At 36.9% G+C, this 16,505-nt stretch overlaps 1 protein-coding gene across 1 annotated transcript in view; it reads right to left on the reverse strand.

The window, feature by feature from the left end:
- LOC136712928 (transcription initiation factor TFIID subunit 4-like) overlaps positions 1-13,130 on the reverse strand; it is a 53,780-nt gene extending 40,650 nt beyond the window's left edge. The window contains exon 1 of the mRNA XM_066689758.1: positions 13,082-13,130. Within this exon, the coding sequence (XP_066545855.1) occupies positions 13,082-13,130 (49 nt within the window). The remainder of the gene's footprint in view (positions 1-13,081) is intronic.
- Positions 13,131-16,505: the final 3,375 nt, after the last annotated feature.

Here is a 16,505-nt window from a genome sequence, read left to right on the forward strand (position 1 = left end):
ACATCCCCCACACCATTACACCACCACCACCAGCCTGCACAGTGGTAACAAGGCATGATGGATCCATGTTCTCATTCTGTTTACGCCAAATTCTGACTCTACCATCTGAATGTCTCAACAGAAATCGAGACTCATCAGACCAGGCAACATTTTTCCAGTCTTCAACTGTCCAATTTTGGTGAGCTTGTGCAAATTGTAGCCTCTTTTTCCTATTTGTAGTGGAGATGAGTGGTACCCGGTGGGGTCTTCTGCTGTTGTAGCCCATCCGCCTCAAGGTTGTACGTGTTGTGGCTTCACAAATGCTTTGCTGCATACCTCGGTTGTATCGAGTGGTTATTTCAGTCAAAGTTGCTCTTCTATCAGCTTAAATCAGTCGGCCCATTCTCCTCTGACCTCTAGCATCAACAAGGCATTTTCGCCCACAGGACTGCTGCATACTGGATGTTTTTCCCTTTTCACACCATTCTTTGTAAACCCTAGAAATGGTTGTGCGTGAAAATCCCAGTAACTGAGCAGATTGTGAAATACTCAGACCGGCCCGTCTGGCATCAACAACCATGCCATACTCAAAATTGCTTAAATCACCTTTCTTTCCCATTCAGACATTCAGTTTGGAGTTCAGGAGATTGTCTTGACCAGGACCACACCCCTAAATGCATTGAAGCAACTGCCATGTGATTGGTTGGTTAGATAATTGCATTAATGAGAAATTGAACAGGTGTTCCTAATAATCCTTTAGGTGAGTGTATATATATATGTATGTCTTCCCTCTAAACCTGTATAATATTTAGCATATTTAGAAAACAATTGCCTTTAAAGCAGGTTTTCACACAACAAACACCCCATAAGAAATAAAAGAGTTGGACCTGGAAGATTACCAAGAAAGGCAAAGGACTGTAGCTGATGTGATTACAAGCTGAGAAATGTAAGTGAAACACTTAATTTTAACTGACTACGTTCAAGAGAATTTTAATATGTGATTTTAATATGCATATACTTATAATACATGTAACGTGAATTTAAAAGTTTGTGGGTAAATGACTGCCATTTAATATTCCCCTCATTGATTTGCTTCTTGTGTTAGTTTAGTTGTGTTAGCTTACATAGATTAAAACAGGTGATGGATTTGTGTTTATCTTGCTATTCTTTTTGATAGTTTGTATTTAATAGTTAAAATAAATTGTGCAGAGGAAAGTGATTTTGCTATGAGTTCCCAGAATAAGCAAAAATATATAGATATTGTATATATTTAACTTTAAACACATTAGATGTTTGTATAATTTCTATAGATATTGTGTGGTGGCGCTGTCACGTTAAGAGGAGAGTTCAGGAGAATTTCCCTCTATTACGTTTCACTGGAAACTTCAGTCTGAGCCTTGTGTGTTTACGTGTAATGACCCTTGTCTTTATTTAGTTTCTCGTGATAAATTTTGCTAATTCCTAAGTAACGATTAATATTGTACATATATAAATGTAGATCAATAATGTTCATCATATTTGATGGATAAATGTGGATATTTATTTTTTAAGCTTTCTTTGTACAATAGCGGGAAGGCTCAGTCCCTGGTTGTTTTATGCCAAACATGGTTTATAATTTAATATATAACAATAATATTGCATAGACTATGAACTATTTATGTTTTGTTTAATATGGTGAGAGTTATATCATTTACTTCTAATTTTGTGGAGTTTCAAAAATAAGTTTGTTTTTCTTTTCTGTATATGGCTGTGAGTGATTAGTGTGTCTGAGCAGGACTGTATTGAAAATGAAGTAAAGACTCAATGCGATTGGATTGTATGCAAATGATTAAACGAGTGATGGACTTGAATTATGCATACATTAAATTGTCAACTTACATCATAGAAGCCGGACACTTTGAAATGTATTTCGCTCTGAATCTATTGTTTACTGATGTGAAGCTATGAATGCTCTGCACCTGAAATAAATAAGATTTTAAATACTGAACTGCATTGGTAGACTTATAACATGTGTGTGTGTGTGTGTGTGTGTGTGTGTGTGTATAGGTGTGTGTGTATATATATGTACGTATAGCACATATACATAGATATTGTATATATTTAACTTTAAACACATTAGATGTTTGTGTAATTTCCAGAGAGATGCACCTCCCTGTACATATTGTGTGGTGGTGCTGTCACGTTAAGAGGAGAGTTCAGGGGAATTTCCCTCCGGTGTATATATACACCGATCAGCCATAACATTATGACCACCTGCCTAATATTGTGTAGGTCCCCCTTTTGCCGCCAAAACAGCCCTGACCCGTCGAGGCATGGACTCCACTAGACCTCTGAAGGTGTGCTGTGGTATCTGGCACCAAGACGTTAGCAGCAGATCCTTTAAGTCCTGTAAGTTGCGAGGTGAGGCCTCCATGGATCGGACTTGTTTGTCCAGCACATCCCACAGATGCTCGATTGGATTGAGATCTGGGGAATTTGGAGGCCAAGTCAACACCTTGAACTCGTGATTCATCAGACCAGGCCACCTTCTTCCATTGCTCTGTGGTCCAGTTCTGATGCTCACGTGCCCATTGTAGGCGCTTTCGGCAGTGGACAGGGGTCAGCATGGGCACCCTGACTGGTCTGCGGCTGCGCAGCCCCATACGCAACAAACTGTGATGCACTGTGTGTTCTGACACCTTTCTTTCAGAACCAGCATTCACTTTTTCAGCAATTTGAGCTACAGTAGCTCATCTGTTGGATCGGACCACACGGGCCAGCCTTCGCTACCCACGTGCATCAGTGAGCCTTGGCCGCCCATGACCCTGTCGCCGGTTCACCGCTTTTCCTTCCTTGGACCACTTTTGATAGGTACTGACCACTGCAGACCGGGAACACCCCACAAGAGCTGCAGTTTTGGAGATGCTCTGACCCAATCGTCTAGCCATCACAATTTGGCCCTTGTCAAAGTCGCTCTGATCCTTACGCTTGCCCATTTTTCCTGCTTCTAACACTAACTTTGAGGACAAAATGTTCACTTGCTGCCTAATATATCCCACCCACTGACAGGTGCCATGATAACGAGATTATCAGTGTTATTCACTTCACCTGTCAGGGGTAATAATGTTATGGCTGATCGGTGTATATATATATATATATATATATATATATATATATATAAATATGACACACACACTATGCAGAGCTGCATCTGAAAGGTACTAACAGAAATGTAAATGTTTAAAGAAAATGTTTTTACCCTTTTGTGATCAAAGGGCTATATAATGTATTATTATATGGAAATGCACTGCCGTGTTAGTCTTTTGCACAGCACTATATCTATACACTGTGTGTGTGAAATATGATAACAATTTAGCAATATGATGCATGCGAAAATTGAACTGGGCTGATTGCTGTTTCAGTGATGCATTAATCATCTTTTAGGAGAAAATCCAGAAGAAGTCCTACAGAGATACCTGGGCAATTTGGCAATTCAGCACTTTGCTTTAACCACCACCAAATCGGATCTGGCGTCTTTGAGGGAACAGAACAGAGAATTCTTTAAATTTTCTAAATGCATTAGAGTGGGCACACTGGTTAATCAGTGCAAAACTGATCCTTTTATCAGGCTTGTAAAATATATTTACAGGATCATTATTTACTGAAAGAAGTTAAAAAAATTATCAACCATATATATATAGAGAGAGTATATATATATAGATTTGTAATATTTTGAGGACATTTAAGCTTTGTCAGTGTTACCTTAATCTTAACCACTGTTTAACCACTAATTCAGTATTTAAAGGTTGGTACTTCTTATTCCTGTAAAAAATAAAACTTTATAATTTTTTTATGTGCCCTTTTTTGTTAAAATGTGGAAATATGGCCTGTTTTCAAAAATACACATTTAAATTGCTGTTATACATTAAAACGTTCACCACTCTAGTATAGGGGTTACAAAATGTATAATAAATGCTTAACAACAGCAGCATTATAGCTTTATTAACAACTTAATTATGAGACACTTTGAGATATATATCAATACTGCTCTTACATTGAAATTGTGCACCACTTTAGTTTAGGGGTTGCAAAACGACTTATAAATGGTTAAGAACAGCTTATTACTTGTTACATTCATTTATAGCATATTTTGATTTAGGAGGGTCTATGCTTACATAGCTGTTATAGATGAAAGATGTGCACCACTTTAGCTTAGGGGTGGCAAAATGATGTTCAAATGATCAACAACAGCTTATCAACTGTTATTTTAAATGTAACACCTTGTATTTTAGGCATAGGTCTCTATAATGGTGTTAGAGTTTAAATTCGTGTTTACTATTATAAATGAAAGCAAGTAATCACCAGGCATTCCCTTTGAAGAGCTAGCAGGTTTCAGGGTTCAGTTTTCAAGAATGGTTTGTTTTTTAATGACATGGGCCAGAGAAGGTTTAGTGTGCAGTATATCCACCACACCCTCCATAGTAAAAATATGCAGGATGTGATAAAGATCCAACAATGTAAAACATGTTTTGATGACTATGAGCAAGCAATAGCAGTTGTAATAGGTGTCTTTTGTTAAATAATTATGATGGTGACTTACCTGGGTTATGTATTACCTCTCAAAACACGTTGTAGGATGTAGAAGAAACTACACAATTCAAAAACAATGTAATTCACATGGTTATCAAGTATCCACAGGTCTGGATGGAAGGTATAGACATCTAGTCAATGGGATATGTAATATTTTTATCCCAGTTGCATGTTTTGCAGGATATAAAAAGTGAAGACAAAAGTTGCTGACCATATTTATTTTCTTTGTAATGTATCAGAATACCTGGCAATGTAATGAGAAACATACAAATAGAACACAATGATATATTATATCATAGAATAGACTATAGAGCAAAAACATATCACAATGCAGAGATACATCAGTAAAATTGATTTATAAATGTAAGCTTACCTTATAGGTAGAGCTATAACATATAATGCAGTCTTCTTATAGTATATGTAATTAAATAGCATTATAAGATGTTTAATAGAAGCAAATAAATGGCATGGCAGATTATAATAATAGATTGATGTTGGCTTGAAAATGTCATGTTATAATACCTTTTATTAAGTATGTTATTAAATATATTATAACATATTATAGCAAAAAAGTTTAAATAAAAATGTCTAATAATATATTTATGATTTGTAATATTCATATAACAATTAATAACATACTTAATAATGTGTTAGAATTTGGGCTTCGGCAGTGTTAAAAAACACTTAAAATAAAGTGTTACCAATAAGTCTATAATAAGGGCTACTTAATAGTAGTCCAACAATGGGGATGTAGGTGTGCATGATTTTCATATATCTCTCATGTCCGGTGCTGAGATCCTGTGAGAATCCCCTACCAAAGAAGTTTGTGTCATGCTTTATGCAATCAATATTCTTTTGAGAGAACCATAAAAGTTAGTTGGCCAACTGTGTTGTTTGAATAATTTGACTAGAATGTTTTTGTGAGATGGAGTTATAGGGAGGAAACTTGCTTTCATCTCATAGTGGTCTGCTGACTGAGGACTGGAACATCTGTCAAAAACAGTCTGATGTAGCCTGACTAATTGAAAGATAAAAATATTACAAATATTGCATCAAAACTCAATGTGGAATCCAAATCCTATTCTAATTAAAGATCTTTAAATATCAGTAGGATGTATGAACCAAAATACAATAATACAAATTCATATACATATGATATGTCTTTAACAACAGTCAAGTGGAAATTTGTATCGATGGTACATCAAATTAACGTCTGTGTACTTTAATTCTGGTGAGGGAAAGGTGCAAACCTTTACTTAAAATTTTAGTTTTATAGGTTCACCACAATCCACAGATTGTCTTTCTTGTTTTTACTTGTTGAATGGATCAATAAAAAGGGGTGCTTTGCCTTTGTCCCTAAGGGGTTATGTGGAGTGTACAACTAGACTTTCCAAAATATGGAGAAAACCGAGAAAAACAAGTGGTAGACGTTAACCTTAGTAATCTCTGTCATTAACCCACTTTTTGTTCACAAAGAAATGAAGTGTCAGTGAGTGAAATACAACCGAATACTATTATTTTGTGAACAAACATTACTTTATTAAATTGCATGTAAAGCTTATGTTTTGATATGTGTTTATACTGCCATGATTTGTTTGTTTCTGCTTCAACAAAAAGGAATCATATCATTGCATGTGGAAAACAGTTATTTTCCATTGTGTTTAAAATAAACTGAGTCATCACATGTGCAACCAAATGACAAGTTGTGCAATTTCAGGTCACTGCATTCAATTATGCCTCTGAAAATAATACCTTTCCCACCAAAGTGCCAGTACTAAATTATCTTCAATTTAAGTTATGCATGCATATCTGTACAATTTTCATCTTCAGTTTAAAAGTGCTGATTCCTGAAAAGTATGACAAGCCAAATTATCATTTTGAGATATCTCACAATGCATTTCAAGATATCTTCAAATATTTTAATATCTCTAAATCATTTAAAGATATCTCTAAATGATTTGAAGAGATCTATAAATGATTTGAAGACATCTTTAAATGATTTTGAGATATCTATAAATTATAATTTGACTTGCCATGCATTTCAGGAATCAGCACTTTTAAACTGAAGATGAGAATTGTATATTTTTGTATATTGAGACTTCCTGTATATTGGCTGAGATTATCACCTCCTGTTTCCTCATTCAATTACATAGAAATTAATGAACAAGTCAACTTCTTAAACTGACAGATGGCGCTGGTACTCTTAAAAAGGAATTTTATTATTATTATTATTATTTTTGGGGGGGTGGTACTTAGTCTGAGAAGGAATAAAAGACATCTGAAAATATATATGCAGAGCTCAGAATGTCAGGAAGTGAACACTCTCTGTACAGTGCACTGATACACAACTATCTTATATCATCGCATCTGAACTTTTCTGTGATTTATTGAACATAAATCATTATACATAATATATACTGGATTTAAAAATGTTCTGAACAAAACAAGCCTATTTGGAAAGAAATCCGACCGAATGTGAGGGATCTATGCGTGTCTGAGTGCCCCCCCTCCCTGTCACTGAAGGGATATTGCGGAGATTCAGGCTACTATATACAGAGGTGCCATCTTTGTGATGTGAAACATAAAAAAGGGTATTCTGCATGTTATTTTGTATTATAATTATTTTGTTATTCCAAGCTATGTTCTAAGCATTTCTAAAAAATAAACAAGTTATTTACTTTCAAATGATACCATCCATATGCATGTGATGCAAATATGTATGGAGTTATGGGCTTTTGAAATAGGGCCGGTCCTTTTAGGAGGAAATTCCCATTTTTGCCAGTTTAAGAGGTTAACAGGAAGTGATAATCTTGGGCTACATACGGGAAGTCATTTGAAGATATCTCAAAATGATTTAGAGATATCTAGAAATGATTAAAAGATATCTCTAAATCATTTAAAGATATCTGCAAATCATTTAGAGATATCTCTAAATGTACTTTTAAATTCGATATCTTTAAATGATTTGCAGATATCGTTAAATGATTTAGAGATATCTTTAAATACTTGAAGATATCTGGAATTATTTGAAGATGTCTTGAAATATGTGTAGATATCTTTAAATGATTTAAAGATATCTCAAAATATTTGAATATGTCTTATATATATATAGTACGGATTTGTTACATCTGAGTTTTCAAAATGCTATTGATTTCTATTAAATGAAAGTATAAATAATATTAAATAGAAAATTAAATAAAAGTGCTATATTTACAAACAAACCCATTTTCAATGCCATCATAGCAAGGTTGTTGCCATCACAATTGTAAAAGTCTAATTTAATAAAATATACAAAGTTAAAATTAATGTAATAAAGAGTGAAACTGTTTACACTCACCTAAAGGATTATTAGGAACACCTGTTCAATTTCTCATTAATGCAATTATCTAACCAACCAATCACATGGCAGTTGCTTCAATGCATTTAGGGGTGTGGTCCTGGTCAAGACAATCTCCTGAACTCCAAACTGAATGTCTGAATGGGAAAGAAAGGTGATTTAAGCAATTTTGAGTATGGCATGGTTGTTGATGCCAGACGGGCCGGTCTGAGTATTTCACAATCTGCTCAGTTACTGGGATTTTCACGCACAACCATTTCTAGGGTTTACAAAGAATGGTGTGAAAAGGGAAAAACATCCTGTATGCGGCAGTCCTGTGGGCGAAAATGCCTTGTTGATGCTAATTTGCACAAGCTCACCAAAATTGGACAGTTGAAGACTGGAAAAATGTTGCCTGGTCTGATGAGTCTCGATTTCTGTTGAGACATTCAGATGGTAGAGTCAGAATTTGGCGTAAACAGAATGAGAACATGGATCCATCATGCCTTGTTACCACTGTGCAGGCTGGTGGTGGTGGTGTAATGGTGTGGGGGATGTTTTCTTGGCACACTTTAGGCCCCTTAGTGCCAATTGGGCATCGTTTAAATGCCACGGCCTACCTGAGCATTGTTTCTGACCATGTCCATCCCTTTATGACCACCATGTACCCATCCTCTGATGGCTACTTCCAGCAGGATAATGCACCATGTCACAAAGGTCGAATCATTTCAAATTGGTTTCTTGAACATGACAATGAGTTCACTGTACTAAACTGGCCCCCACAGTCACCAGATCTCAACCCAATAGAGCATCTTTGGGATGTGGTGGAACGGGAGCTTCGTGCCCTGGATGTGCATCCCACAAATCTCCATCAACTGCAAGATGCTATCCTATCAATATGGGCCAACATTTCTAAAGAATGCTTTCAGCACCTTGTTGAATCAATGCCACGTAGAATTAAGGCAGTTCTGAAGGCGAAAGGGGGTCAAACACAGTATTAGTATGGTGTTCCTAATAATCCTTTAGGTGAGTGTATTTATTTGCAAATATAAAGGATTTTAACTTTTACCTTTTACTTCTATATTTGATTTCTAAGAAATTCGATTTATTTTATCATTGATAGTCATTTACATTATTTTTAAAAATAGATAATTAAATGTTCCTTTTTAATATTACTTTAATACTTATCTTGTGTTTCTTAGCATACAGTGAGGGAAAAAAGTATTTGATCCCCTGCTGATTTTGTACTTTTGCCCACTGACAAAGAAATGATCAGTCTATAATTTTAATGGTAGGTGTATTTTAACAGTGAGAGACAGAATACCAACAAAAAAATCCAGAAAAACGCATTTCAAAAAAGTTATAAATTGATTTGCATTTTAATGAGGGAAATAAGTATTTGATCCCCTATCAATCAGCAAGATTTCTGGCTCCCAGGTGTCTTTTATACAGGTAACGAGCTGAGATTAGGAGCACTCTCTTAAAGGGAGTGCTCCTAATCTCAGCTCGTTACCTGTATAAAAGACACCTGTCCACAGAAGCAATCAATCAATCAGATTCCAAACTCTCCACCATGGCCAAGACCAAAGAGCTGTCCAAGGATGTCAGGGACAAGATTGTAGACCTACACAAGGCTGGAATGGGCTACAAGACCATCGCCAAGCAGCTTGGTGAGAAGGTGACAACAGTTGGTGCGATTATTCGCAAATGGAAGAAACACAAAATAACTGTCAGTCTCCCTCGGTCTGGGGCTCCATGCAAGATCTCACCTCGTGGAGTTTCAATGATCATGAGAACGGTGAGGAATCAGCCCAGAACTACACGGGAGGATCTTGTTAATGATCTCAAGGCAGCTGGGACCATAGTCACCAAGAAAACAATTGGTAACACACTACACTGTGAAGGACTGAAATCCTGCAGCGCCCGCAAGGTACCCCTGCTCAAGAAAGCACATGTACAGGCCCGTCTGAAGTTTGCCAATGAACATCTGAATGATTCAGAGGAGAACTGGGTGAAAGTGTTGTGGTCAGATGAGACCAAAATCGAGCTCTTTGGCATCAACTCAACTCGCTGTGTTTGTTGGAGGAGGAATGACCCCAAGAACAGCATCCCCACCGTCAAACATGGAGGTGGAAACATTATGCTGTGGGGGTGTTTTTCTGCTAAGGGGACAGGACAACTGCACCGCATCAAAGGGACGATGGACGGGGCCATGTACCGTCAAATCTTGGGTGAGAACCTCCTTCCCTCAGCCAGGGCATTGAAAATGGGTCGTGGATGGGTATTCCAGCATGACAATGACCCAAAACACACAGCCAAGGCAACAAAGGAGTGGCTCAAGAAGAAGCACATTAAGGTCCTGGAGTGGCCTAGCCAGTCTCCAGACCTTAATCCCATAGAAAATCTGTGGAGGGAGCTGAAGGTTCGAGTTGCCAAACGTCAGCCTCGAAACCTTAATGACTTGGAGAGGATCTGCAAAGAGGAGTGGGACAAAATCCCTCCAGAGATGTGTGCAAACCTAGTGGCCAACTACAACGTCTGACCTCTGTGATTGCCAACAAGGGTTTTGCCACCAAGTACTAAGTCGAAGGGGTCAAATACTTATTTCACTCATTAACATGCAAATAAATTTATAACTTTTTTGAAATGCGTTTTTCTGCATTTAACACTTTTGTAGCACTAAACTCTAGGATTTCAGGCCTAGGAGATAATACTGAAAAAGTATCTCTTGGTAAACTATAATTTTATCAAAATATACCATATATATTCAATTTTAATTAATTTACAGAAGTGACAACGTGATTGGTGACATGACATAACTAAAAATATTGACCTTAATTTCTCTTCATATTTAAGACTTCCTCATTTGCATATGACCAAATAGATACATTCTGATACACATTTATTGTTCAGTAGTTTCTGTATTGTGATGGTAATGACATCAAAAGTAATGGAAACATGTTAAAAAAAAATCCCCAGTTCCTGTGTTTTCTTGCATAGTTGATTTGCTTGGCCTTGTTGCCATGTCGGAGGTATGGCTTTTTGGCTGCAAGTCTTCAATGAAGGCCACTTCTCACCAGACTTCTCCAGACAGTAGATGGGTGTACCAGGGTCCCACTGTTTTCTGCCAATTCTGAGCTGATGGCACTGCTGGACATCTTCCGATTGTGAAGAGAAGTAAGCATGATGTGTCTTTCATCTGCTGCAGTAAGTTTCCTTGGCCGACCACTGTGTCTATGGTCCTCAACGTTGCCCGTTTCTTTGTGCTTCTTCAAAAGAGCTTGGACAGCACATCTGGAAACCCCTGTCTGCCTTGACATTTCTGCCTGGGAGAGACCTTGCTGATGCAGTAGAACTACCTTGTGTCTTGTTGCTGTGCTCAGCCTTGCCATGGTGTATGACTTTTGACAGTAAACTATCTTCAGCAACCTCACCTTGTTAGCAGAGTTTGGCTGTTCCTCACCCAGTTTTATTCCTCCTACACAGCTGTTTCTGTTTCAGTTAATGATTGTGTTTCAACCTACATATTGAATTAATGATCATTAGCACCTGTTTGGTATAATTGTTTAATCACACACCTGACTATATGCTCACAAAATCCCTGACTTTGTGCAAGTGTACCTAGAAGAATTGATGCTGTTTTGAAGGCAAAGGGTGGTCACACCATATATGGATTAGACTTTGTATTTTGTTGATTGATAAATATATTCTATTAACATGTCTATTTTTGAAAGCATTCTTACTTTACAGCATTTTTTCACACCTGCCTAAAACATTTGCACAGTACTATACATATATATAACTCAAAAATGTTACAGAAACTGCAGATAGCACAAAGAAGCATGAAAGAAAAAATAAAGTGGATCCAAGAACAAACAAAAGTATGTGACATCATTGAAAGAGTGAACATTTTTAAATGCCAATGGGCTGGAACCATTGCTAGAACAACAAAAATGGACAAAGGAAGCTATTGAATGGATCCCAAGAGATGAAAAAACACATAGAAGATGACCACATAAAAGATGGGAAGATTAAATAATCTTTGCAAGCATGACATAGAAAAGAGAAGCAATAGATGGAAATATCTTGGGGCATCCAGCAGTGGATCAATATACACTGATGTTGATATATATATATATGAATTAAGATGGAGTTATTGTAATGATACTGATGGTGTTGACTATCTATGTAGCTGAAGGAGAGTAATTTATTTCAGCCAGCGCTGCTATAGGCATAGCATTAAGTGAAACTTATGAGTAGTTGTAATTTAAATTATCCTCTGTGAATATATTAGTCTTAATGCAGTTTTATGCATTTCCGTATGACAAAATTATCAACAAGCTACATTGGTTTATGATTAATGGCTGTGTATTCAAGTGAGGTGTAGTGTTATTAATATTAGTGAGCATACCCTCTATATTAAACAGTAATCAGTAAAGAGCAAAAATGCAAATTCAGTGACTGAAGTGTGGAGACGAATATTGTTTTTCAACACGCATTATTTATGTTACTCCCTAGTTATAGTTTGCCGAATGCTACCCTCATCTATTTAAAACATTGTTCTCAAATAGACTCCTTAAGCCATGCTGCTTATATGTGGATAAGATGCCATGGGCACTAACATTTATCACAATAATTATAATAATCATCATCATCATAGTCATCATAATAATAATATCCAAGCAGAAAACTGGTTTGGGATATCTGTATATTACTAAAACTAGTGGGGCAATTAAATGTCAAAAGATAGTTGTTCACAGTATGATTAATAGGGTGGAGACACAATCTTGTCTTAAATGACTCGATAGATGACTGGAAGACTCCTGTGTTTTTCTTCTCTTTCATTGTCTAGTTTTCAGCACTTTACTCAGTGAAACTGAGTTTACTCGCCCAGCTTCAAACAATGCTAGCTGTACATTGCCCAAAATCTCACAATGCAGACTGTCAGTCCCAATGCATTGCCCTTGATTCAGTATATTTTTGAGGGGGAGAGACTTGTGCCATTCATTCTGATGATTTTTTAAATTGTAGTTAGATTATACCAGTAATGCAATCTTTCTTTATGTGGGCAAATCACACTTTCTGCTTTCATCGGTTTTATACATCCTCAGTTGAAATGTGTGTGTTATAATTACAAGATTAAAATAGTCGACATAGGTCTCTTTGTTGTATTGGGAACCTCGTACAGAAATGCCTGGCTTTACTATCTCTGTCTACCTGAAAGCAGCTGTTGCTGGGTTGCTGAACCCAGCAGGATGAGGCTCATTTTGGCTGTTGTCCACCTGGCTGATCTATATGGGTCTTTGGAGGTTAGCCACAGTTAACATATTCCCATTCTACTGGAGCATTTTAATATATAGCTCCAATTTATTTATTTTCTTACATTTTGAACAGTTTGTATGTAATAAAAAACTATAACTGCTTTAATCCTTTAGTGCTGCCATGCTCCACTGAGCAAGTAAGATTAATTTGCTTTATATCTACACATATAGATAAATAAATACATACAAAGATAACAAATACATTTGGACAGCTTTTTTTCTAAACCACTAATCATATTCTGAGTTGTTTCGTTTTGCTGTCAATGATACTTAACTAGTTAACAGTTGAATTGCATCTCCACAAATTAGTTGCTTTTGTGAATTTATAATATGCAAATCAGTTGGTCTGCAGCAGAATCTCCTTGTAGCGTCATAAATATCAGGCACACCTGACAACATGATTAATGCATTCACAAATAAGAAGGGAAAAAACAATGTCCTCACATTAACATACCTTTGCTAACAACACAATATATATATAATGTTCTGTAATGAATGTAATCCTAATTTAATCATACCACATTTTTTTATGAATTGTGTACATTATAAATACTGCATTATTATTAACCAACCTTTTCTACATTCAACAGCACTATGCTACTTTTGCACTTCCATAAGAAAATAGTGCATTATATGTATTTTCAGAACATATTCAGTAATCTTTATTTATCAAAATGTAGCTGCTCTGTTACCAATATGGTCCAACACTGGCATTGATACAGACCCCGTTCCCTTAGGATGTTTCTGAGTGATTGCTTGTTGAGGGATTTGATGCCAGCCATCTTCCATACAGTTTGCCAGCTCATCAAGCATCACATCAAGGTTCTGGAGATGACAAATTGCTATCCATAGGACATCCCAGAGGCATTCTGGTGGGAAAGTGAGGAGATACTGCAAGCTATGGAAGTCCTTATTATTCTTGCCAAATGTGAAATGCATCTTTAAAAAAAATTGTCTTTAAAAATGACCTGCTGTCCATGACAGCATGAAAATGGCACAAAAACATGGATAATGTAACCCCTGCAGAAAACAGTTTCTTCATGGTTATTAGTTAAGTAGTCCTTTTATGCTCAGTAATGTCAGCAAAGTGATCTACAGCCACCGACTTTTTGAGAAATGCAAGTATTTTGCACGTATTCCTAATATTACTCCTTGTACCACCTGAGATAAGATGAGGAATTATGTCATAACACAAGGGACCATGACTGTGAGGGGAGAGTGTAAGGGCTGTCACAGAACAGTGTTAAAATATAGTGTAGGAAAGACCATGGCCGTATGCAGGGTTTTAAAAATACCAAGGTCCAAAAACTAAGTTTGCTAGCAGGGTTGGGAGGCAAAGAACATTGATTTCCCTGATTGACATATGTGCCTTTTAAGATGTTGGATAATAATAGCTTTAAAACCATGTCAGTGTGCAGTAGCATAAATGATCTTTCAAGCAGTAATACATGAGAATCAGGTTTAATATTGCAATGAATGATCCACACAACAGTATGGAAATACAGAAGAGACTAATCTATATGAATGTTCATTGATAACAATACACCATCACATAAGAATTGCCTGAAATCATAAATGTTTCAAGGATTATTTTGCATGGATATGAAAGAAAAGCATATCATAATATCAGTCGGTCATTGGATGGATGGAATTAATGTTGGTAGCTAGCTAGTTTACTCATTATGGACAGCCACTGTTTAACGAAGCGCGACCACACACTGGAGCTATTTGTCAGATGACGTGTGACTGGGTGGTGATGAATCATGGCAATGAACTACAAGCAGACGACTAGTACAATTCTCTAGTTACCTCATAACGCTTCGGCGGATTAAGGTGCCTGCCCTGCCCGGTTTGTTGACATAGTCGATAGTCATATAGAGAAATCTCTATGGCTCTGACTCCAGCACAGTGGAGCGCAAAACCCGCCCCCAAGCCGATTTCATTGGTCAAGCAAGCAAGCAGTCACTTGAGAAGGTCGGTTATCTTTGCGTTGTACGATCTTTGTGACAACCAATGACTGCTGAAAGGCTACCTGTGAGAGCTGCTGCCATGCTGTCTGCAATACAGGCTGTTATAACTGAAGCTGTATTGTGCTGCTTCAAAGTTTGTCATTGTCGTTCATAATGTTTGGGAAGCACTGCTTGTTGTCTTCCTGAGAAAAGCCATGTCCTTCACTTGGTACCTGCTAGTCATGTAGTATTTATAGTTTATTACAGAAAAGTAATGTGTGTCCAGATCTACTCAGGATATTCATTTTGCATGTCATGAAACTACCTTTCTTTCTACTGTGACTTTCAAATAGTTTGTTCCTCCTTTTCTTTTTCTGAGCCTACAAGGGATTTTTTCTTTAGACATGATATCAATCTTTCCCACATTCACTATTTTCTGACAGTTAAGATCATATATTTACTCCAGTTCTCCTTGTAACTGAATGTTCTTGAGTATCTAATCCTCTGATTGGTGGGCTATTTTCACCTTACACTGTTAGATTCTGGCTGTTATTAAGCAAATTAGTTCTTAACCCACTGGGCATTAACATCTGATTGCAGTCATTCAAGGTTAATGGTTATCTCTTTCAGGATATGGAGGAGGACTCTATGGATAGTGTTTACTGAGCATGCAGTAGGAATGCAGACGCTTTGCTCCTGACATTACATGTTAGGGAGGTCATTTGCCAGTTGACATGGTCTGCACTTATTTATTAAAAAAATAGAGAGAGAATCAGATGTTTTTGGTTTTCCATCACTAATATATGCAGATTGGTTATTTATGTGCACTTATGGTCTAAGGGTCCAATTAAATCAAAAATATTCACGCTGTAAATAGCTTGCAGAGGCATTATCTGCTAAACCTTCATGGTATCAAAGATAAATGGTGCTACACAAACTTCTCACAGATTTTCCTTTGCACAACAATGCCATGGGAGAGGTCACATTCTCGCAATTTCAAATCAAAGAAATACCTGCGATTGAATCACCTGCATGTGATCTCACAGCTCCTCTAGTATTAGATTATGGGCCGGATTAAATCAAAACTTTTACCCACCCACTAATAGAAAACTACAGAACTGTACTCAGTTGCGGCTTCATTTTTACTAAGATGCCACTTTCTTCTAATCAGAAATGTAAATGCTATGATGTACAGGTTTGTACACAACCTCATGGTCAATGTATAGGCTACCCACAGGACTGAAACGTGCCTAATGCATTACACTTCTGTGAAGTTTGCATATTCTCTACGTATCTCGCTTCTTTTCTAAGTGTATTCTGGTTTCCTCCCATTTCCACCCAGTCACTCAAAATTGCCCGTTGTCTGAGTGT

Source organism: Amia ocellicauda, chromosome 2 (assembly GCF_036373705.1).
Source record: "Amia ocellicauda isolate fAmiCal2 chromosome 2, fAmiCal2.hap1, whole genome shotgun sequence".
NCBI classification, from domain to species: Eukaryota; Metazoa; Chordata; class Actinopteri; order Amiiformes; family Amiidae; genus Amia; species Amia ocellicauda.